General features: G+C 39.2%; 3 protein-coding genes across 3 annotated transcripts; all 3 read left to right on the plus strand.

Annotated features, from left to right (window-relative positions):
• The first annotated feature begins 3,431 nt into the window (after positions 1-3,431).
• LOC148683899 (olfactory receptor 14A16-like) lies at positions 3,432-5,747 on the plus strand. The gene is made up of 3 exons (XM_088654642.1): positions 3,432-3,516; positions 4,597-5,343; positions 5,590-5,747. The coding sequence occupies exons 1-3, from the start codon at positions 3,432-3,434 to the stop codon at positions 5,745-5,747; spliced, it is 990 nt and encodes a 329-aa protein (XP_088510768.1).
• Positions 5,748-9,501: 3,754 nt separating this feature from the next.
• Positions 9,502-10,479, plus strand: LOC118078465 (olfactory receptor 14A16-like). Its single transcript, XM_035102343.3, has one exon. The coding sequence runs from the start codon at positions 9,502-9,504 to the stop codon at positions 10,477-10,479; it is 978 nt and encodes a 325-aa protein (XP_034958234.3).
• A 6,585-nt stretch (positions 10,480-17,064) lies between these two features.
• LOC118078022 (olfactory receptor 14A16-like) lies at positions 17,065-18,134 on the plus strand. The gene has a single exon (XM_060281169.2). It carries the CDS (start codon positions 17,101-17,103, stop codon positions 18,088-18,090), a length of 990 nt encoding a protein of 329 aa, XP_060137152.2. The 5' UTR covers positions 17,065-17,100; the 3' UTR covers positions 18,091-18,134.
• Positions 18,135-25,260: the final 7,126 nt, after the last annotated feature.

Raw genomic sequence — 25,260 nt, forward strand, 5'->3', positions numbered from 1 at the left:
TGGGGTGAGAAAGACCTGTTCAGATTAGATTTAGGCATTAGCTTTAGGTCCATGGAGTTTTCTTGGCAGGGATACTGGAGTGGCTTGCCAGTTCCTTCTCCAGGTGGATCACGTTTAGTCAAAACTCTCCACTATGACCTGTCCATCTTGGGTGGCCCTGCATGGCATAGCTCATAGCTTCTCTGAGTTATTAAAGCCCCTTCGCCACGACAAGGCATTGATCCATGAAGGGGAAAGGTAGAGGTAAAAAGGACCCCTCACCGTTAGGTCCAGTCGTGACTGACTCTGGGGTTGTGGCGCTCATTTCATGTTATTGGCCGAGGGAGCCGGCATACAGCTTCCGGGTCATGTAGCCAGCATGACAAAGCCGCTTCTGGCGAACTAGAGCAGCACATGGAAACGCCGTTTACCCAATTTGCTTCCCTGAAGCTAAGGGGAAAACTTTAGAAGGGGCTGTGAGATTCTTGCTAGGCAGTGACACAAATGTTCAATTTAGTTGGAAATAGTCTGTCCTGAGACTAGTGTTAAACAAGAGTGCTAACTGGGGCTTAAACGTTCTCTGTAAAGAGTTTTTGCCTGAAACTATTGCGACCCACATAAGTAACCTTTCTAAAATGAAGTGCCTTAAGAGAGTGACTATTCCTCAATGAATGTAAATATATAAAATTTTATCTTTCTTCCAGAAGGTCTTCCTCATTACTTTGAGCCTTTTGTGGGAGATAGCTGGTCCCAGGGCATCCTTCTCATAAGTAGAACACCTGGCTGTTTTTTTACTGACAAAGAGTTAAAACATATTTCCCCAGTGATTTTTACTAGGGAGTGTTGTATCTTTTAGAAACCCAGAAAATTTGTCATGTCACCCACCTCCCATCCTTAGTGGTGAGTCTGACACAGTGACCACTGACATAATTTCACAAAATCTTTTTTTTAAAAACCCACATCCTTTTGGAAAATATAAGACTGGAGTTTCACGCAGGAGAAGTAATTCCACAAATGGGAATGGAGGTCAACTTCCCAGAACTGATAGAGTTCATCGTATTTGTGAAAGTTTATGCGAATATAGAACAGTTGCTTAGAGCAAAAACTTGCTATACTGTGGAATTCATTTAAAGATGACACGCGATATGCCAAGTAAAAGACCTTCACATTGAACAGAGGTACCCTTATGTATTTTGAGGAATGGGTAAAGTGAACGATGTATATAAAATAATATAACCAAAAAGACCAGTGGCACATGTTCCTTGCAATGCTTCTAGAAGTACTCAAATGTATGGAATCTTAATGAATCTTTATGAATAAATGAAAAGAACTTCATGCTCTGTAGACATGGTATGCTAACATAGTCTAAAGACTTGAACACAATAGTCTGATCATGAACTGCTCATAGTTGCCTCAGAGAAGGCGTAGGAACTGCTTTGATGTAGGGATATTTTTTTTAAAGAAAAATATTGTTAAATTGTTAATTTATTTATTAGATTGTCAGTCACCATATTTTGCCCAGGGGAACCCAAGTCAGCATTGATACACATTAAATCCCACAAAAATATGGACACTCTGAAGACAGGTAGTATGTGCTACAAGGCCTCTCACCGACCCCCAAAGCAGCCATGCACAAATAGAAAAAGAGGTGCTGGCCCTTGTATTTGAATGTCAAAAAGTCCACACATTTATATATGGGAGACCAATATTTGCAGAAGCAGATCACAAATCCATTGTTTACATTGCAAATGTAAATGCCCTTTCAACTTTTTTTTCCCAGATGGAACACTATGGTGTTTCCTTAGAGTTATTATTATTATTTTACTATTTGTGGGATTTAAATACCACCCTTCATCACAAGCTCTCATGGCCGTTCACAAGATAAACACCTGGGTGAAATTTAGAGCATTGACCAAACACAGCAGAAGGTAGGGAATGGAGCGGGGAACACTTAGCCCAGTGATGGGCAAACTTTTGAGCTTGGTGTGTCAAAATTCATGAAAAACGAGCATAACTCGGGTGGTGTGTCACATCGAGAAAAAAACCATACTTTCACAATATTTATAGTTTAAATGTATAATTGTAATACATAACTGTATTTAATAAATAATTTAACCTAACCTAACCAAAAACCCCTTATTTATCACAAGGTTCCCAGAGTTGTTGAGCTTTTTTGGGGGAAGCTGCTGACTAAAGTTTTTGAGGGTTTTTTTGGGGTGTGTGTGCAAAAGTTGCTTTGCTTTTTTGGGGAGATGCCCCAAAGCTGCTGTGCCTTTTTGGGGGAGGGGAAGAGAACAGAAATATATGATGAATAATATCTTCGCTGGAACTAACACGCAACACCGACATAGTCTGCCAAAGCTCAAAAAAAACCTAGCACAGAACGGGTTAAAAAAGAACGCTGTTACACCCAATCATTGTCTGCCAAAGCACCAGAAAAAGCAGCACATAAAGGGTTAAAAAACCAATCTCTGGCTACCACCACCACCACCAACAACAACAACAACAACAAAGGATCCGGGTTTTAACAGCGGATACAAGCTGTAGCGTGAGGAGAAGCGGGAGAACAAATGAGGGGACGGACAACAGCACAAATGGACCGATGGCGCGCGTGCAGTGAGGGCTCTGTGTGTCACGTTTGACACGCGTGTCATAGGTTCGCCATCACTGACTTAGCCAGTCATACCTCACACAACTCTCTGTACCATGAAAATAAATAAAAACAATATTTTAAAAAGAAAGAAAGAAATGAGTCTGAGAAAGTCCAGTTGAAACCAGAAGGTTCCAGACAGACTTATGTAGCAATATTATTATTTCAAATATTATATAGTGTGCTGTTTAGAAACGGTAATTATATTATAGATATAATTCCTGAAGTAATGGCTCAGTAAGTCATACACTTGACCTCATTGCTGTTGCCAGGGTAACAAAGGGCACCTGGCACCCTTATCTCAGAACATCCAGACATGGGGTGTGTGTGCCTTAAGACACGAGCCCAAGCACTTTGTAATTTTACCTGTTGTTCATATTACACTCACAGGACGATATATCACGTTTTTAAAGGAATTGATGGCACTAAGATATATACTGTATATGAAATCCTTACTTGGGGTAGTACTATCACAGAATGTGATGAATGTCTACAGAAAGTTTTTGAAAATGATCAGGTCACAAATAGAAAAAGAGGTGCTGAATATAAAACAATTGACACTTTTCTATATGTGAGAGCAATATTAGCAGAACAGATCACAAACTCTTAGTCACCATTGCAAGCAAGGGCCTCAAGATTACTCCAGGTATCCCCCTCCCCAGTAAAATCTATCATATTTTGTTAGATTTTCCACCTAGTTGAAATTTAGTGGTAGCTCATGCATTGCCCAGAGCTTTTAGCACAGTGGAGATAAGCAGTGAGACTTACTATGAGGTGGTATGTGGCAAATGATAGTTTAAAAATGGCCAGTCTCTACAAGTGCATGGACCGAACTGAGATAGGGCAAAAGAATACTTTTCAGATGGTTATATGGGCCATCTCTACAGGTGGGTCAGGCCACAGAATGTTAAGCCCATACACTCATCCTACAGTTAAACTCATGGTGGATGTAAGGGGAAGAGAATATAGGGATCCTCCTCCCCTCATCAGAAGCAGCTCCTCCCCAAGCAGCGATAGCAGCGAGGAAGCTCAGGAGTCCAGTCAGGAAGTGGGGAGAGAGGGCCAGGGCTCTGGCAGCATGGGAGAGCCCCTGCTACAAAGGAGGGAGGAAGAGAGGGGGGGGGAAAGGGGGGAGAAGGAAAACATGGAGTGTAGACCCTTTTTTCCTCCGGTTCCGGAAATACGCAGGAGAAGGAGGGGAAAGAGATTTGCCGTCCCAAGACTCTTATGCTGGAGGAGGTCCAAGGGCAGTGCAGTGCCGGATTCTGCGTCGGACTAAGCAGACATGTTGTACATACCTAGCTCACTGTAAATAGGCTGCACTAAATAAAAACTGCTGAAAGACAAGCATGCGGAGTGTCGTTACTCTAGAGTAGCCGCAACAACCCCCTGACAGTAACTGATGGTGTAGTATTTAAAGGAGACATTATAGTCCCAAATAGCTTCAGACTAGTGCAGTGGTGAGCAGCCATTGGACTAAGGGGACTAGGCTAGTCCCCCTAAATGCCTCCTTCCCAAAGCCCAGGAAGCTTCTGCCCAGCTTAGGGATGGAGATGCCCGACATCAGGACGTCACAGCGTCACACACATAACATTGACCCCCACATGCGTTTGCAAGTTGGTGCCTCTGGCCCTAACTGATCCCCTATAACAAATTTCACTGCCCGACACTAGACTAGCGGGGTGGCAGGAAGCAAAATAAAAATTATAAAGGATTTGCTGTAAAAAGCCTTAGACTCAAAACTGAGCTTGATTTGGTATTACAAAATGTTTGGGTCATAGAACTAGCTAAGCGTTTATTTAATAGAAAACTGAGGACTAGACTACAATGTGCAGAACACCCTAACTCTGATTTAACACAAGCACAAATCCCACTACACAAATAAGCACAAATCCCACTAGAACCAAAGGTGACAATCAAAAAGGCATGATTGTATCATATGGACACATAGGGCTGTTAAAAAAAAGTACACTTCTCTCTCTTCCTGGTATTGTACCTGGCAATTGTATTTGGGAATCTTCTCATCATCTGTGCAGTAGCTTTTGACCACCACCTTCACACTCCCCTGTACTTCTTTTTGATGAACTTGGCTATCCAGGACATAGGGGCTGTTTCAGTCACCATCCCCAAATCCATGGCCAATTCTCTCATGAATACCAGACACATTTCTTATGCTGGATGTGTTGCTCAGGTCCTCTTATTTGTTTTCTTTCTATCATCTGATACCGCCCTTCTTACAGTCATGGCATACGATCGCTATGTTGCCATTTGCAATCCCTTACAATATGAAATGGTGATGAACAGGGCAGCCTGCAAACAAATGGTCTCTGGTGTGTGGGTAGCTGGCCTTCTCAATGCAGTCATGCACACGAGTGCAACTTTTGCCACCCCTTTCTGCTCAAACATTGTCAATCAGTTTTTCTGTGAGATCCCACAGTTACTTACACTTGCCTGCTCTAATTTATACCTTGCAGAAATTGGAGCTATAGTGGTGGGTATAATACTTGTGCCTGGATGTTTTGTCTTCGTTGTTTTCACTTATGTGCACATCTTTACTGCGGTTCTGAAAATCCCTTCTGTTCAGGGAAGGAAAAAGGCCTTCTCCACTTGCATCCCTCACCTTGTTGTCTTCTCCGTATTTTGTTTCACATCATGCTTTGCTTACCTTAGGCCTCCCTCTAAAACTCCATCTGACTTGGACTTTGCATTAACTGTGATGTATACCAGGGGTGGCCAACTCCCAAGAGACTGCGATCTACTCACAAAGTTAAGAACTGGCAGTGATCTACCTCCTTTTTAGGGGTTCAGGTCAAAGTTGTTGAACTTTTTTTAGGGAGGGGGAAAGCCACATTTTTAGGGGTGCAGGGCAAAAATGATGAGCTTCTTTTAGGGGAGCCAGTGATCTACCACAGACGTCCAATGATCTACCGGTAGATCACGATCTACCTGTTGGACGTGCCTGATGTATACCATTGTACCACCCATGTTCAATCCAATAATTTACAGCATGAGGAATAAGGAGATTAAAAATGCTGTATCAAAACTCTTGGGTGTGAAGCACGCTTCTATGAATATCTTTTTCAGACTTATCATGAAAAGGTTACATTTCTCTTGGTAGGTCTAAGCATAAGGGATTGTGAAGATACCATGACCAGTTACAGCTTCTAGATAAATTTTGATATGCAGACTCAAAATCTGCCATGTGTCACAAAGACATCTTGTGTTCCTCCACCTTAGGTGTACCAATAATAATTTTGCATCTCTGATCACAAATCATACATTTAGAGAGTGACTGTCCATCATTTAGTGCATGTCTAATTCTTTCTCTTGTGCCACTGCTTTCATCAGGCAATCAGCTTTTTTGTTGATTGTCATTTCTTTTTATTTAAAGCTAAATAGTGGGTTTTCCTGGGGAATGGAGCACGGAAAGGAGGAAACAAAACCATTCACACCCTTTGTTTCTAGCTATGGGAAAAGCAAAAGTGTGGATGAGCCCTTGTTTAGGAACTTCAGTTGAGAAGGACCTGTTCTGATTGGATTTAGGGATTACCTTTGGAGGGCAACCCATTTTGCCTCCATAAGGCTAAGGAAAACACCCTAGATGGGGCTGTGAGATTCTTGCTAGGCAGTGACACTAATACCCATTTTAGGTGAAAATAGTCTATCCTAAACTAGTTTTAAACAAGAGCGTTGACTGTGGTTTAAAAGTTCTTGCCTGAAACTATTGTGCCCCTCATAAGTAAAGTTTCTAAAATGAAGTGTTGTGTTTTAAGAGAGTGAATATTAATCTGGAATCCTCATTGAATGTAAATATATAAAATTCTATCTTTGTTCTAGAAGTGCCTCCTCATTACTTTGAACCTTTGGTGGGAGATAATTGAACACAGGGCATACTTCACATAAGTAGAACACCTGACTTTTCTACTTAAGAGATATTTCCAGTGTTGACACTAGGGAGCGTTGCATCTTTTAAAAACCCAGGAAATTGGTCATGTTACCCAACTCCCATCTTTAGTGAGGGAATGTGACACAGGGGCCACTGACACAATTTCTCAGAATCTTAAAAAGCAAAACAAAATCACATCCTTTCAAAAATATGACTGGAGTTTCATGTATCCTAACATATTCTAAAGATTTGAACACAATATTCTGATTATGAACTGCATATAGTTGTCTCCAGAGAAGGCATGGGAACTGCTTTGATATAGGTTTTTTTGAAAAACAAACAAACAAACACCTGTTAATTTGTTAATTTATTCATTAGATTGTCAGTCACTATATTTTGCCCAGGGCAACCCAAGACAATATTGATGCACGTTAAATCCCACATAGATATGGAAACTCTGGAGACAAGTGGTATATGCTACAAGGCCTCTCATCAACCCCAAAAGTAACCATACACAAATAGAAAAATAGCTGCTGGCCCTTGTATTTGAATGTCAAAAAAATCCACACATTTATATATGGGAGACCAGTATTAGCAGAAGCAAATCACAAATCCCTTGCCTGCATTGCAAATGGTGGCTTCTAGGATGCCCTTCCAACTTTTTTTTCACGTGGAACACTATGGTATTTCCTTAAAGTTATTATTATTATTTTACTATTTGTTGGATTTAAATACCACCCTTCATCACAAGCTATCATGGCAGTTCACAAGATAAACACCTTGGTGAAATTTAGAGCACTGACCAAAACACAGGAAGGGGGGGAATGGAGCGGGGAACACCTCACAGAACTCTCTGCAGTGGCGAAGGTGCACGCTCCAAAACCGGAGGTGGAGAGCAGGTGGGGGCATGGCTGGTGCACATTCTGGGGGCATGGCATGCTGCCCACAGGGGTGTGGCACACGCCCAGTAGCCGTGGCATGCCACCCACGAGGGCGTGGCCACGTCCTGGTGCCCTGCGCAATGGGGGGTGCGTGGCATGTGTACAGGGGTGCGGCCACGATGGTCCCCCCCTCCCCAATGGTGCGGGGTCAGTGCACTCCCCCCTTTCCTCCGCCAGTGACTCTCTGTATCATGAAAATAAATAAAAGCATTATTTAAAAAGAATGAATGAATGAAACAAGTCTGAGAAAGTCAAGTTGAAACCAGAAGGTTCCAGACAGACTTATGTATTATTATTATTATTATTATTATTATTATTATTATTATTATTATTATTTTAAGCATTATATAGTGTGCTGTTTAGAAATGGGAAGGCTTTGTTTTGTTTTGTTTTGTTTTCTACACATCTTAATTATTTGTATTAGACTACTGGGGCCAAGTATTTAGAAACACTACTTTTATCTCCTGAGTCCAAGCTTCCAGAGACACAATGGCTAATTTGTGTTGGGCTCTTGAGACCAAACTCTGAGGAGTGCATAGAAACACACACACACACACACACACACACACACACACACACACACACACACACACTATAATTTTCCACTCCATGTTAAAAGCTCCATTCTGGAGGAGTAGACAGATATGTACTCTGCTACAGAAGAAAAGGAAGGGGTGGTTTCTTAAAATACAGATGAAAATGAAGTAATGAAGAAATTGCATCTGGAAATCTACTTTCTATTAATGAAAAGTGTAAGATATTTATATTTTTATAACTTTAGTGATACCTGAGTAGTTTTCAGAGGACTAAACGCAGACAATACTTCTACCGGTATAGTGGATTGTGTAGAATGGGGAAATCTGCTTGTTGCGGTCTCTCCTGGAACTTATTGAGACTCACATAGAATACCCAATGACCGGGTTTGCATGACATTATAAACCAAATTTTATCTTAGGAAGACTGCAGAAATGTTGAACCTCATGGAGAGAAGAGTAATGTAGCTTTGCTCCTCCATGATCCTTTTTGCGGTCAGCTCAAGCTTCACCATGTTTTGTTTTTTTTAAGCATGTCAGGCAAGCCAAGACTAGTTGTTAGCCTCTCTCCTCACCAACCATGAACTTCAACCAAGAACAAACCTTCATTGCAGCTCCAAGTGAGCAAGGAGGGAGCTGAAACACAGCCTGCCAACAAATGGTTGCTGGTGTGTGGGTTGCTGGAATTTTCAATGCAGTCATGCACACGATTCACCAAGATTTTTTTAGCATGTCATCCAAGCCAAGACTAGTGGTTAGCCTCTCTCCTCACCAACCATGAATTCAACCAAGAACAAACCTTCATTGCAGCTCCAAGTGAGTGAGGAGGGAGCTGAAACACATTGTCTTGGCTTAGCATAATGTGGCAGCAAAAAGATCTTGGGAAGAGCAAAGCAGCTGTGACCCTATACATTTTACATGAATAACAATGTGAATTGTACACTGTATGCATTAAGGTTACAAACACATAACAAAGCTAAGACCCAAATTGTTATGGACATTGGAATTTAATAGAAGAAACTTGATTTTGAATTTGTATGATAAAGGCAGCAAGTTATCCCGCTATATTAAAGAGTTCCTTCAGTTTTGATACTGAATTACGATATCAAAATATGTTTTGTCAATATGGGGATTCTCTCAAGCTGCATCTGCCCTCTGCATATTTCCACATACTAAGCAAGTATGGCAATGATGGCAGTGGGACTCCCGTTTTCCTCCTCTAGCAGTGGCAGCATTCGACTTCAAGAGCTTGTGAACAGCACAACCTACTAGTTTTGAAACAGTGGTAGCTTATTTTAAAATAGTGATATATAATCTATATGGAGTTGAAAGCTAAGTTCTTATTTACATAAAGATTTATTGTTTCTCCTTTTTTGTTCACTTATTTCTTTTACCTTCAACATCCAACAAAACCTCTTCCAAAGTAGTACTGTAAATATTTGCTATCACAAGAGGACTTAAACCAATATTTATCTTCCTGTTTCCTTCCAGAGGAAGGAATTTTTTTTAGTAATGAAGGAGAGAATAAGTAATGAATCCTCTGTCTCTGAATTTCTGCTCCTGGAGTTCTCATCAATACGAGAACTGCAGATTCTACACTTCTTTATGTTCCTGTTATTGTACCTTGCAACTGTATTTGGGAATCTTCTCATCATCTCTGCCGTAGCTTTTGACCACCACCTTCACACTCCCATGTACTTCTTTCTGATGAACTTGGCCATCCAGGACCTGGGGGCAGTTTCCGTCACCATCCCCAAATCCATCGTGAATTCTCTCATGAATACCAGAAGCATTTCTTACACTGGATGCGTTGCTCAAGTTCTTTTCCTTATTTTCTTCTTGGCATCTGATATTTCCCTTCTTACAGTCATGGCATATGATCGCTATGTTGCCATCTGCAATCCCTTACAATATGAAATGGTGATGAACAGGACAGCCTGCAAACAAATGGTTGCTGGTGTGTGGGTTGCTGGAATTTTCAATGCAGTCATGCACACGAGTGCAACTTTTGCAACCCCTTTCTGCTCAAACATTGTCAATCAATTCTTTTGTGAGATCCCAAAGATACTTCCACTTGCTTGCTCAAACCTATACCTATTGGAAATTGGAGCTTTAGTAGTGAGTGTAACAGTTGTGTCTTGGTGTTTTGTCTTCATTGTTGTCACTTATGTTCATATCTTTACTGCAGTTCTGAAAATCCCTTCTGTTCAGGGAAGGAAAAAGGCCTTCTCCACTTGCATACCTCACCTTGTTGTCTTCTCCGTATTTTGTTTCACAGCATGGTTTGCTTACCTTCGGCCTCCCTCTAAAACTCCATCTGACCTGGACTTTGCACTAACTGTGATGTATAGTCTTGTACCACCCTTGTTCAATCCAATAATTTATAGCATGAGAAATAAGGAGATTAAAAATGCTTTATCAAAGCTGCTGGGTTTGAGGCAATCTTCTCTGGTTATATCTTCCAAGATTGTTCTGAAAAGGTATAATTAAAGAGGTTTCCTGGAACAGAGCATCATTTCAAGTGAAATCTTCCTGATAGATTCATATATGCAAACTCAACATCTGCATTGTTTTAAATGGTCACCTTGTATTCCTTCAGCTGAACTCTATCTTTCACACTTTTCCTTGTCACATCCCATGGCATGTTGATAATACATTTACATATGTATGTTGACGTTTATACCCTATTGTTCACTTGCATGATTCTTAAAGTGGCTGAACACATCTCAGCAACCCTTAATCTTCTAAAATATGGATAGTAACAGGTCATGTTTCCTTTCAGCTCTGATACCCTGCAGCATGTAAACATACAAAACTTTGCTGTCAAACAGAGTGGGATTGTATGTCAGCTAGATACATAGCTGCCAAGTTCTCCCTTTTTTAAAGGGAAATTCCCTTATGCTGAATAGGCTTCCTCGCGAGAAAAGGGAAAACTTGGCAGCCATGGCTAGAGAGAGAAGGACTTTTTCTGTTTGGGATTAGGAACTAGCTAAACATGGATGACCAATTTAATTCCTTGAAGGGGAATTATAAAGCTTAGGAGAAGTTGTAAGATAGTTGCTAGTGAAACAAATGCCCATTATAAATGGAAATAATCTATCCTGCAAAGAGGTTTGAAGAAAAGTGCTGACTGGGGTTTTAAAGTTCAGTGTAAAGAGTGTCTGCCTGAAACTACATATTGTGTCTTACATGAATAAGCATGAATAAAATGAAGTGTCGTGCCTTTGAAGACTATCCATTAAGTTGTAACCCACAATGAGTGTAAGTAAACAGATGTATCCAGTGTTGTTACTAAGGAGAGTTGTATCTTTTAAACACTGTGAAAATTGGTCATGCTATCCAGTCGCGTGTCAAGACCCTTTAAACCAACCCCCCCGTTGGAATAAAGAACTTCAAACGGACACAGAATTTAAGTTTAAGGTTATTGGACAAATTTTGGCCACAACTCTATTGATTACAAATGTGAGCGGTATTGGCTAAAGACTATATTTTTATAGGATTTTCCCCCAGGTGAAATCTATGGTATTTCCTTAGAGTTTACACCTGGTGAAAATTAGTTGTGGTTCATGCATTGCCCAGAGCTTTTAGTACAGTGGAGATAAGCAGTGAGACTGACTGTGAGGTGGTTTGTGTCAAATGATAGTTTAAAAATGGCCAGTCTCTACAAGTGCATGGACTGAACTGAGATAGGGCCATCTCTACAGGTGGGTCAGCCCACAGAATGTTAAGCCCATACACTCATCCTACAGTTAAACTCATGGTAACTGATGGCATAGTATTTAAAGGAGACATTGTAGTCCCAAAAAGCTTCAGACTAGTGCAGTGGTAAGCAGCCATTGGACTAAGGGGACTAGGCTAGTCCCCTAAATGTTCCCTTGGTGCCTCCTTCCCAAAGCCCAGGAAGCTTTGCCCAGTTTAGGGATCGAGGCACGATGCTCACATGCCCGACATCAGCACGTCACAGCGTCACACACATAACATTGAACCCCACATGCCTTTGCAAGCTAGTGCCCCTGGCCCTAACTGATCCCCTATGAGAAATTTCACTGCCTGCCACTAGACTAGTGGGGCAAAAAGCAAAATAAAAATCATAAAGAATTTGCTGTAAAAAGCCTTAGACTCAAAACTGAGCTTCATTTGGTATTAGAAAACGATTCGGTCACATAACTAGCTAAGCTCTTATTTAATAGAAAACTCAGGACTAGACTACAATGTGCAGAACACCCTAACTCTGATTTAACACAAGTCGTCCAGTATCAGATACAAAAGAGATGTAGAAAAAATGTGTGACAGCACAGGGTTATAAGCACAAATCCCACTACAACCAAAGGTGACAATTAAAAAGGCATGATTGAATCATATGGACACATAGGGCTCTTTTAAAAAGTAACACCCAGATCATATCAAATACAGACCTCAGATTGTCAAGAATAAAAATACAACAGAAAGCATCTACTTCAGATATCATAAAAGGGAGGAAAGAATGGAAGAAGCAGGAAGAACACAGTGGGGGGGGGACACACACTGAGCTAGTCATATCTCACAGAAGTATTTTAAATGTTATATAGTAAGTTGTTTTGAAACAGAATGGTTTATTTACATACCTTGATTATTTGTGTTACACACCTGGGACAAAGTCTTTAAAAAAGACCATTGTTGTTTTGTGTGGGATTCCTGAGTTTTGTAAGGAGAATTACATTAATCATTCCAAAAAAGGCCAAAAAGGAATTTATTTACGATTTGGATTTTATAGCAATAACTATTCAAATAAAATGCAGCATCAGAAAGAAAGTTAGAAAACAATTAGTCGAGGCTGACGGAAGTCCTAGGCTGTGATAGCCAAAGGTTTGTTATATTGTATAAAATGGGATGTTATATTTCGGAAACATGTGCAAAACCCATAAAAATGAGAGAGAGAGAGAGAGAGAGAGAGAGAGAGAGAGAGAGAGAGAGAGAGAGAGAGAGAGAGAGAGAATAGTCAAGAGACTGTCTGTGAGATGGCATATGTCTAGTTAATAGACTATTGAAAAACTTACCAATGTATGGACTGAACTGAGAGAGGGTAAAGTTGATACCCTTCAGGTGGTCATACAGGCAACCTCTTGACACCTGTTAGCACACAGAATGTCAAGTTCATACAATCATTATACAGTAGAGTTCATGGTAATTAATGGAGTTGTATTAAAGGAGACTTGCAGTACCCAAAACACAGTAGGCACAAATACAAAGTGCAGAGCATACTGAGATAGAGAAATGCAAGAAAAAAGTCAGATAAATTTTACACTGGCCTCAAGTGAATGGGGGTATAGATAAAAAGGTTACAGGCTACCCTGTAAGTCAAATATATGATGCTGGAGGACATAAGGAATCAATGGGTATTAAGAAAGCAACAGTAGAATTTTGGTCCAAGCTGGGAATAGATTTGTTTACATGGTGGGGATGTGACTACTTGCTAGTCAGATATTCTTACTCAAATTTGTTTTGCTATACAGCTACTGATTCACACTTGTGTGCATGAAAGGGTTAACATGAGCCCTGAGATCAAGTTACAAGTATAGTGGAGTTAGCAGGCTCCTAGCTGCTATTGTCCCTTTCCTCTTGTTTTTCTCTAGCTGCTGCTTCCCAGAACAGGCTAAAGCTGCAATATGGCTCTCAGCTGTAAAAAAAAAAACCAAGTGACCTGAATCTTTACAGTATACATCTTTGCTAACCAAAAGACTGCATTTTCCTTTTTGCAAGGAAATGAAGCTATTTTCTTTTTGAGTCAATTTTCGAGAACACTTTTACGTCTTTAATTTTTGTACTGCCGATGGATAGAGACTTGTTGCTGTAAGGTTTGAAACTCTGTGAGTAAGTATCTTCACATATTTGCAAAACTAAGTGTCTATGATTTATTCTAGCTGAAGTATTTTCACAGGGAATCCAGCTAAGTTTTAATGTGCTTGGAGAAATAACCATTCTGCTAACTCAGGGGTCAGCAAACTTTTTCAGCAGGGGGCCAGTCCACTGTCCTTCAGACCTTGTGGGGGGGGGGGCGGACTATATTTTGAAAAGAAATATAAACAAATTCCTATGCCCCACAAATAACCCATAGATGCATTTTAAATAAAAGGACACATTCTACTCATGTAAAAGCATGAGGCAGGCCCCACAAATAACCCAGAGATGCATTTTAAATAAAATGACACATTCTACTCATGTAAAAGCATGAGGCAGGCCCCACAAATAACCCTGATATGCATTTTAAATAAAAAGACACATTCTACTCATGTAAAAACATGCTGATTCCTGGACCGTCTGCGGGCTTGATTTAGAAGGTGATTGGGCCGCATCTGGCCCCCGGGCCTTAGTTTGGGGTCACTGTGCTAACTCAATCAAAAGTATCCTGAAATAGTCACACTTGAGAGCTACTTTTTCCCCTGGCATGGACCGTAAGTTTACATCCCAGGTACTTGAGAAAAAATTGTTCATGTTACTTCTAGTCTCAAAAAGTCCCCCTAGTGGGCTGGCAGAAAGTGAAGTTAAAATTATAAGGTATTTGCTGGGGGGACTCAAAACAGATCCTTATTTGGCATTACAAAGTTACAGGGCCACATCCATAGAGCAGGGAAGCTCCCCTGATGAGCTCTTGTTTCATAGAAAACTCAGGACCAGGATACCATGTGTGTTAACACCTTAACTCTGAATTAACACAAGGTGTCCAGTCCCAGATACATCAGCTACTGAGACAAAAGTGATATTGTGGCACAGGGTTATGAACGTAGATTCCTCTGCAGCCAAAGGCGAGGGTTGGATAAATGAAGGTGTCTCAGGGACACATAGGGATGTTGTTAATGAAGAACTAGCTCTCAGACCATATAAAATACAGACCTCAGATGAACAATGCAATAAACAGCATCACCTCCAGATATTCTAAATGGGAGAACACAGTGGGGAACACTGAGCTAGTTATATCTCACACAACTATCAGAAATAAGTCTGAGAAGGTCCAGTTGAAACAAGAAGGTTCCAGAAAGACTTATATGGCATTAACAGCATCACTATTAATCATACCTGCCAAGTTCCTGCCAGAAAAATAAGGGATCGGACCGGAAGTAGCAGACGGGAAGTAGCGCTGCCGCCATTTTGGAACTGGGCGGAGCATGCTCAGAAGCGACTTTTGATGCTGCTCTGCCCAGCTCCAAAATGGCCACCACGCTGCAGCCATTTGTGAACTGGGCAGAGCAGCATCAAAAGTTGCTTCTGAGCATGCTCCACCCAGTTCCAAAATGGCCACCGCACCAGAAAACGTCTATGCGCATGTCCAGAGACTCTACACATTCGCAGAAGGAGCCTCCCCCGGCCGGTAAGTAAACCGGGAAACAGCTGGAAAAATGGGGGTTTCCTGGGGAATAAGGGAGTCTTGGCAGCTATGCTATTAATAGTATTAAATAATATGGTTTTTTTAAAAGAAACAGGAACATAAACAAATCTAAGTGTCGGTGGTTTATTCTAGCTTAAATATTTTCATGAGCAATTTGTTTAAAGGTGGAAGTTCACATCCTTTGATGGATTTGTGTTGGACTCCTGGGACCGAGGCTTAACAAACCCCATTGCTGCTTTTCTTGGGACTCCTGAGTGCAGGCAACAAAGGAACACAATTGCTGATTTGTTTGAGGCTCTTGAGACCAAACTCCCAGGAACATAACTAAAACAATAGTAATAAATTTCCACCCCATGGTAAAATCTTCATTCTGCAAGAGTGTAGAAACATGCTAACTTTCACAGAAGACAATGCAGGTGATTGATTTATCATCATCATCATCATCATCTTTTATTTTTACAAAAGGTCCATGAGTGGCTAGAAGAATACAGAACATCTTAAAGTGATGAAGAAATTGCATCTGGAAATGTATTTTGGAGGGTTAAATACAAACAATACTACTATTGTGTATTGTGTAGAATGTGAAATCCTGCTCGTTATGTGGTCTCTCCTGAAACCTACACTGCACATAGAAAACCCAAGGACCTGGTTTCCATAACAAGCTAAGCCAAAGCTTAACTCAGTGAGAGTGCATAAATGTTCAACCTCCTGGAAAGAAGATTACAGTCGCCTTGCTCCTCCATGCACCTTTTTACTGTCATCTTAAGCTATACCAGGATTTGACTGAGCACATCATCCAAACCAGGACTAATGGTTAGCCTCTGTCCTCACCAGCCAAGAGCCTATGCATTTGTACATTCATAAGTCTATGCACAGTGTACATTAAGGTTGAAAGCATACAGCAAAGATGAAAACCGTTGAAACCTCCGTGATCCCAACTAGGAAGGAGTTGCAAAGCATTGGGCCCAGAATACTGAATGCATGTCTGCTGGTGAGTATGAGCTATTTGTCTCAGCCATGTGGAACCACTACCAGTGACTCAGTCAAAGACCTCACTGATAAAACAGGGATATTAGGAATCAAGATGTTAAGGTCTCCTGGACCCAAGTTGTGATGGGCATTGCAATATAAATTAACACCCCCCAAAATGATCTACTTCATTCATCTACTTTAATTATATACTTATGAAACTACAGTTTATGACAATAATTCTGTTTACACTTTGTTTGTAAATATTCAATAAAGCATTTCTATTTTTTTAAAATAAAATGTTTGTTACCTTGATTTCCCCACCCCCCAGTAAGTTTTGCAACTCCTGCATAGTTGTAGGTTTTTGTATCCATTATTCTTTCGTCGATTCTTCTGCTTCTTTCCGTTTCTGGGCACATAGCCTTCCTGCCACTGTAGTAGCATACATGAATAAATGTCTATAATGTTTGGGTAGTTTTACCCCTATAATTCTCAGAAGAAAAAGGACTACTTAGCAGTCAGACCAACACGACTACCTACCTGTCCTTAGCAGTAGTTTATCTTATGATAATTTTGCATTATCGATCTGGAGTTGAAAGCTAACTTCTCCTTTAGATGAATATTTATTATTAAACAATTTTGTTTACTACTTTCTTTTAAATCTACATCCCACAAACACCACATCCAAAGCAGGATTGGATACCAAATTTAAGTTATCAGAAAAGGACTCAAACCTATGCTTATCTTCCTGTTTTCTTCTAGAAGCAGCAATCATTTTAATGATGAATGCAAAGATAGGCAATGAATCCTCTGTCTCTGAATTTCTACTCCTGGAGTTTTCAGCTGTACGGGAACTGCAGATTCTACACTTCTCTCTCTTCCTGGTATTGTACCTGGCAATTGTATTTGGGAATCTTCTCATCATCTCTGCCGTAGCTTTTGACCACCACCTTCACACTCCCATGTACTTCTTTCTGATGAACCTGGCCATACAGGACGTAGGGGCTGTTTCAGTCACCATCCCCAAATCCATCGCCAATTCTCTCATGAATATCAGAGACATATCTTATGCTGGATGCATTGCTCAAGTTCTTTCATTCTTATTCTTTTTATCATCTGATGTCGACGTTCTTACAATCATGGCATATGATCGCTATGTTGCCATTTGCAATCCCTTACACTATGAAATGGTGATGAACAGGGCAGCCTGCAAACAAATGGTCTCTGGTGTGTGGGTTGCTGGCCTTCTCAATGCAGTCATGCACACTAGTGCAACTTTTGCAACCCCTTTCTGCTCAAACATTGTCAATCAGTTCTTCTGTGAGATCCCACAGTTACTTACACTTGCCTGTTCTAATTTATACCTTACAGAAATTGGAGCTATAGTGGCGACTACAACAATTGTGTCTGGATGTTTTGTCTTCATTGTTTTCACTTATGTGCACATCTTTACTGCAGTTGGGAAACTCCCTTCTGTTCAGGGAAGGAAAAAGGCCTTCTCCACTTGCATACCTCACCTTGTTGTCTTCTCCATATTTTGTTTCACAGGATGTTTTGCTTACATTAGGCCTCCCTCTAAGACTCCATCTGACCTGGACTTTGCATTAACTGTGATGTATACCATTGTACCACCCATGTTCAATCCAATAATTTACAGCATGAGGAATAAGGAGATTAAAAATGCTGTATCAAAACTCTTGGGTGTGAAGCACGCTTCTATGAATATCTTTTCCAGACTTACCCTGAAAAGGTTCCTTTTCTCTTCATAGGTCTAAGCATAGGGAACTGGAGAGAGATCATGACCAGTTACAGCTTCTAGATAAATTTTGATATGCAGACACAAAATCTGCCAGGTGTCACAAGGACATCTTGTTTTCCTCCACCTTAGATGTACCAATAATAATTTTGCATCTCTGATCACAAATCATACATTTAGAGAGGGACTGTTTGTCATTTAGTGCATGTCTAACTCTTTCTCTCGTGCCACTGCTTTCATCAGGCAATCAGCTTTTCGGTGGATTGTCATTTCTTTTTATTTAAAGTTAAAGAGTGGGTTTTCCTGGGGAAAGGAGCAAGGAAAAGAGGGGGGGGCATCAACATCCTTGGTTTCTAGCTATGGGAAAAGCAAAAGTGTGGATGAGCCTTTGTTTAGGAACTTCACCCTAGATTCTTGCTAGGCAGTGACACAAATACCTATTTTAGGCGAAAATAGTCTATCCTAAACTAGTTTTAAACAAGAGTTTTGACTGTGGTTTAAAAGTTCTTTGTAGAGAGTTTTTGCCTGAAACTATTGTGCCCCAAATAAGTAAAGTTTCTAAAATGAAGTGTTGTGTTTTAAGAGAGTGAATATTAATCTGGAATCCTCATTGAATGTAAATATATAAAATTCTATCTTTGTTCCAGAAGTGCCTCCTCATTACTTTGAACCTTTGGTGGGAGATAATTGGACACAGGGCATCCTTCACATAAGTAGAACACCTGGCTTTTTTTCTTTTCTTTTCTTTTCTTAATTTTTATTTAAAAACAAGCTAAAAGAAATTATAAATATACACAACATTTTAAATATAAATTATATAACACTGAAAGAAAAGAAGAAAAAGAAAAAAAGAAAAAAACTGATTACCAAGGACAATAACGTAAACAAAACAATATTAATTATATATCCAAATAATAATTATAACAAAAATATCATGAAAAATCCTTATCATCAGACAAAGGAAAAAACTCATAATGAAGACAAATAAAAATAAACAAATCAAATCTTCATTCAAATAGTCATTCATGCTTAACCCACTATTCTTTCCAAGTTCTGATCTTATCCACCTTAACCATTTGTTCTGTTAAAAGAAAAGCTTGATTTCCCTCCCCCTTACCCCCCACCCCTGTTGACTTCCAGTCATTTCTATATGTTGATCATAGTTCTTTCTTCTGATGCATACTTAATTCAATTTTTTCCTTTTCTCTAGTTTCCTTGCCCTTCATATCTCTGCCACAAGATTCACTTATCCTACCCTACTTTTCATATATGATTCAAAGGATTCCCAGTTATTACCCGCTTTCTCCCTACCCAATCCTTTTGAAATCCCATTTTGGATAGACAAATTCTTATATCCCACTAATTTCATCTGCCAATCTTTTATATTCAGAATTTTATCACTTTTCCAATTTTGTGCGATTAGAACTCTGGCGGCTATAGTACTATACATTACCATACACCTGTCTTTGGCCTTGATATCTTCATTTAACATGCTCAAGATAAAAATCTCTGGTTCTTTCTTAAATGATATTTTTACTATCTTTTTTAACTCCTTGTATACCTCATCCCAAAAGTTTCTTATTTTTTTACACCACCACCAAATGTGTATAAATGTTCCGGTCTCTTCCTTGCACCTCTAGCAGGTATTGTTATTTCCCTTATAAATCTTTGCCAGTCGCACCGGAGTTAGATACCACCTAAATTGCATTTTGTAGATGTTTTCCTTCAAATCATAGTTTGTAATCATTTTACTGTCCCTTAGCCATTATTTTCCCCAACTTTCATACATAATTGGTTTACCCATATCCTTCGCCCATTTAACCATTACATCTTTTGTCAATTCATCTTTGGTTTCCCACTCCAAAATCAAATTGTACAATTTTTTAAAATAAATTTATTTCCCCCTTCCAATATTATTTTCCCGAATTTGGACATATCTTTTTCGAACCCAATTATCTTATTTTTTTTAATTTTTCATTAATTTGAAAATACTGTCACCACACATTACAATATCTTCTAATTTCATTATAATCCTTTAATTTTAAAATTCCGTCTACCTCCTCTTTTAATTCGTTATATATCAGCCAATTGCTCTCATGTTTAATTTTTTAACTGATATTACTTCTTTAGGTGATATCCACTGTGGTGTCTTCAGCTACAATATCCCCCTATAGGTTATCCATATTCTGTAAATTGATTTCCTGATAATGTTACTCCAAAAGATATCTTTTGGAACACCTGGCTTTTCTACTTATCAGATGTTTCCAGTGTTGTTTCCAGTGTTGTTACTAGGGAACGTTGCATCTTTAAAAAACCTAGGAAATTGGTCATGTTACTCAACTCCCATCTTTAGTGAGGGAATGTGAAACAGGGGTCACTGACACAATTTCTCAAAATCTTAAAAAGCAAAACAAAATCACATCCTTTCAAAAATATGACTGGAGTTTCACAGAGGGGAAGTAATTCCACACAGGGATTATGGGTCAGCTTCATACAACTGATAAGTGTTCATCTCATTTGTTATAGTGTATGGGAATACAGAACCATTGCTTGGAGAAAAAACTTGTCATGCTCTGGAATTCATTAAAAGATGACACACAATATGCCAAACAAAAGAACTTCACATTGAACAGATGTACTCTTACGTTTTTTGAGGAATGGGCAAAGTGAACGATGTATATAAAATCTAAATAATATAGCCAAAAAGACCAGTGGCACATGTTCCTTGTTATATTTCTTTGGCCCTCAGAAAAAAATATATTGAAGTACTCAAATGTATGGAATCTTTATGAATAAATGAAAGAAACTTCATGTTCTGTAGGAAATGTATCCTAACATATTATAAAGATTTGAACACAATATTCTGATTATGAACTGCATATAGTTGTCTCCAGAGAAGGCATGGGAACTGCTTTGATATAAGTTTTTTTAAAAAAACAAACAAACGAACACCTGCTAATTTGTTAATTTATTCATTAGATTGTCAGTCACTATATTTTGCCCAGGGCAACCCAAGTCAATATTGATGCACGTTAAATCCCACATAGATATGGAAACTCTGGAGACAAGTGGTATATGCTACAAGGCCTCTCATCAACCCCAAAAGCAACATACACCAATAGAAAAATAGCTGCTGGCCCTTGTATTAGAATGTCAAAAAAATACACACATTTATATAGGGGAGACCAGTATTAGCAGAAGCAAATCCAAAAACCCTTGCCTGCATTGCAAATGGTGGCTTCAAGGATACCCTTCCAACTACTTTTTTCAGGTGGAACACTATGGTATTTCCTTAGAGTTGTTATTATTATTTTACTATTTAATGGGTTTAAATACCACCATTCATCACAAGCTATCATGGCAGTTCACAAGATAAATACCTGGGTGAAAGGATTTACTATGAAGCAGCTACCTTTTGTTGGTTAAAAGAATGGTGTTTGTTAGAAAATCATGTGTTGGATTTGGAAGGGTATGATAATGTATTTGGATGGCATGCATATTTATGGCATGACAAGGTCAAAAGTCATAAAGGATTCAAAAATCATGTAATTAGAAAATCTTTGTTCAATGTTTGGAATAAGTATAAAGATTTATTAGAAAGGAAAACACCCCTTTGGATCTCACCGTTAGAGGCAAAGACCCAAAAGAAGTTAAACATGGAGACGAGGTGGCCAAAATATAGGGATATTCTGATGGAAGAAGGAGACCAGTTTAAATTAAAGACATATGAACAGTTAAAGAGCAATTTAAATGACTGGCTCCAATACTATCAGATAAATGAATTGTATAATCTTTTCAGAATGTATAATTTATTGCTGCAGTGGCACATGAAAGATGAACAAACAAAGAAAGTTAGGATAGATTGGGCGAAGGATGTGGGACACAATATTATGATGGAGGATTTGGAAAGGTTATGGAAGAAGAATATGAAATTTACTGCATGTACTGTTTTAAGAGAAAATAGGATGAAAATGATGTATAGATGGTATTTAACACCAGTAAAACTTGCTAAAATTTACCATATTCAAGACAATAAGTGTTGGAAATGTAAAAAGGTGGAAGGAACATTCTATCATATGTGGTGGACATGCCCATTAGTTAAGGATTTCTGGGAAAAGATTTATAATGAATTGAAAAAAAAGTTGAAAAGCACTTTTATTAAGAAACCAGAATCCTTTCTATTGGACATAGTAGGAAAAGAATTGCCTATGAAAGATGTAAAAAAAAATTTATACGCCACAACTGCAGCTAGAATATTGATAGCAAAGTACTGGAAGACACAGAAGATACCAACAGTGGAAGAATGGCAAATGAAGATGCTGGACTATATGGAACTTGCTGATCTGACTGAAAGACTACGCGACCGGGGGGAGGAGAAGGTAGAAGAGGAATGGAAGAAATTTAGAATCTATTACAAAAAAATATTGTAGAATTGAAGTGTGAGGAGAATTATAAGTAATTGTGAAGTTCCAGATTAAGAAAATAAGTGAGATATAATTGAAAATAGGCCAGAATGTTATAGCAAGATGTAAAATTAAGAAAAGGATGATGCATTTAGGTTTGGAAAATAAGATATAGAATTTGCCAAGAATGATATGCAATGAACCGCTAGAAGGGGGACCCAGGGAAGTCCCATAGTAAAATGAGGAAAAATGGAATGCTTATGTTGTTGTTTTTATTTTTATTTTTCTATTTTTGAATTATGATGTTATAGTGATGTATAAATATATGGATGTTATTATTTTTTCTTTTATAAAATTTAATAAAAAATCATTTAAAAAAAGATAAATACCTGGGTGAAATTTAGAGCACTGACCAAAACATAGGAAGGGGGGAAATGGAGCGGGGAACACCTCACACAACTCTCTGCAGTGGGGAAGGTGCACACTCCAAAACTGGGGGTGGAGAGTAGGTGGGGGCATGGCTGGTGCACATTCTGTGGGGGGGGGGTGGCATGCTGCCCACAGGGGTGTGGCACACACCCAGTAGGTGTGGCATGCCACCTGCAAGCGAGTGGCCACGTCCTGGGGGCCTGGTGCCCTGCGTGATGGGGGGTGCGTGGTTTGTGTACAGGGGTGCGGCTGCAATGGTACACCCTCCCCGATGGTGCGGGGTCAGTGCACTCCCCCCTTTCCTCCACCAGTGACTCTCTGTATCATGAAAATAAATAAAAGCATTATTAAAAACAATGAATGAATGAAACGAGTCTGAGAAAGTCAAGTTGAAACCAGAAGGTTCTAGACAGACTTATGTAGCATTATTATTATTTTAAACATTATATAGTGCGTTGCTTAGAAACAGGAACGTTTGGTTTGGTTTTCTACACACCTTATTTATTTGTATTAGACTACTGGGGCCAAGTATTTAGAAACACTAATTTTATCACCTGAGTCCAAGCTTCCAGAGACACAATGGCTAATTTGTGTTGGGCTCTTGAGATCAGACTCTGAGGAGTGCATAGAAACACACACACACACACACACACACACACACACACACACACACACACACACACTATAATTTTCCACTCCATGTTAAAAGCTCCATTCTGGAGGAGTATACAGATACGTACACTGTTACAGAAGAAAAGGAAGGGGTGGTTTCTTAAAATACAGATGAAAATGAAGTGATGAAGAAATTGCATCTGGAAATCTACTTTCTATTATTGAAAAGTGTAAGATATTTATATTTTTATAACTTTAGTGATACCTGAGTAGTTTTCAGAGGACTAAATGCTGACAATACTTCTATAGTGTATTGTGTAGAATGGGGAAACCTGCTTGTTGTGGTCTCTCCTGTAACTTTTTGAGACTCACATAGAATACCCAATGACCTGGTTTCCAGTACATTATAAACCAAATTTTATCTTAGGAAGACTGCAGAAATGTTGAACCTCATTGAGAGAAGAGTACTGTAGCTTTGCTCCTCCATGATCCTTTTTACAGTCAGTTCAAGTTTCACCAAGTTTTTTTTAGCATGTCACCCAAGCCAAGACTAGTGGTTAGCCTCTCTCCTCACCAACCATGAATTCAACCAAGAACAAACCTTCATTGCAGCTCCAAGTGAGGAGGGAGCTGAAGCACCTTGTCTTGGCTTAGCATAATGTGGCAGCAAAAAGATCTTGGGAAGAGCAAAGCAGCTGTGACCCTATACATTTTACACGAATAACAATGTGGATTGTACACCGTATGCATTAAGGTTACAAACATATAACAAAGCTAAGAACAGTTGAAACCTGTGTGATCTTAAGTAGGAAGCAGTTCAAAAGCATTAGGCGCACAATACAGAATACGGAAGACAGGTGAGTATGTGCCAAGTGTGTGAACTATTATCAGTGACTCTTGCCATATAGATATAGATAGATAGATAGATAGATAGATAGATAGATAGATAGATAGATATAGATAGATAGATAGATAGATAGATAGATGATAGATAGATAGATAGATAGAGTCCAGTAGCACCGTGGAGACCAACATGAAGAACTGTGCATGCACACAAAAGAACAAACTTAGTTGGTCTCTAAAGTGCTACTGGACAAGTTATTTATTTATTTATTTAATATATTTTTACTGTGTCAGACCAACACAGCTACCTACCTGAATCTTGCCAAAGACTCACTGAGTGAACAGGGATATTAGGAATCAAGCTTTTAACATATCCATGACCCAAATTGTTATGGACATTGAAATTTAATAGAAGAAACTTGATTTTGAATTTGCATCATAAAGGCAGCAAGTTATCCCGCTATATTAAAGGGTTCCTTCAGTTTTGATACTGAATTGCATTATCAAAATATGTTTTGTCAATATGGGGATTCTCTCAAGGTGCATCTGCCCTCTGCATATTTCCACATACTAAGCAAGTATGCTAATGATGGCAGTGGGACTCCCGTGTTCCTCCTCTAGCAGTGGCAGCATTCGACTTCAAGAGCTTGTGAACAGCACAGCCTACTAGTTTTGAAACAGTGGTAGTTTATTTTAAATAGTTATATATAATCTATATGGAGTTGAAAGCTAAGTTCTAATTCACATAAAGAATTGTTGTTTCTCCATTTTTGTTCACTTATTTCTTTTACCTTCAACAAAACCTCTTCCAAAGTAGTAAATATTTGCTATCACAAGGGAACTTAAACCAATATTTATCTTCCTGTTTTCTTCCAGAGGCAGGAAAATTTTTAGTA

This window comes from Zootoca vivipara, chromosome 12, assembly GCF_965207765.1.
Source record: "Zootoca vivipara chromosome 12, rZooViv2.hap1.1, whole genome shotgun sequence".
In the NCBI taxonomy this organism is placed as follows: Eukaryota; Metazoa; Chordata; class Lepidosauria; order Squamata; family Lacertidae; genus Zootoca; species Zootoca vivipara.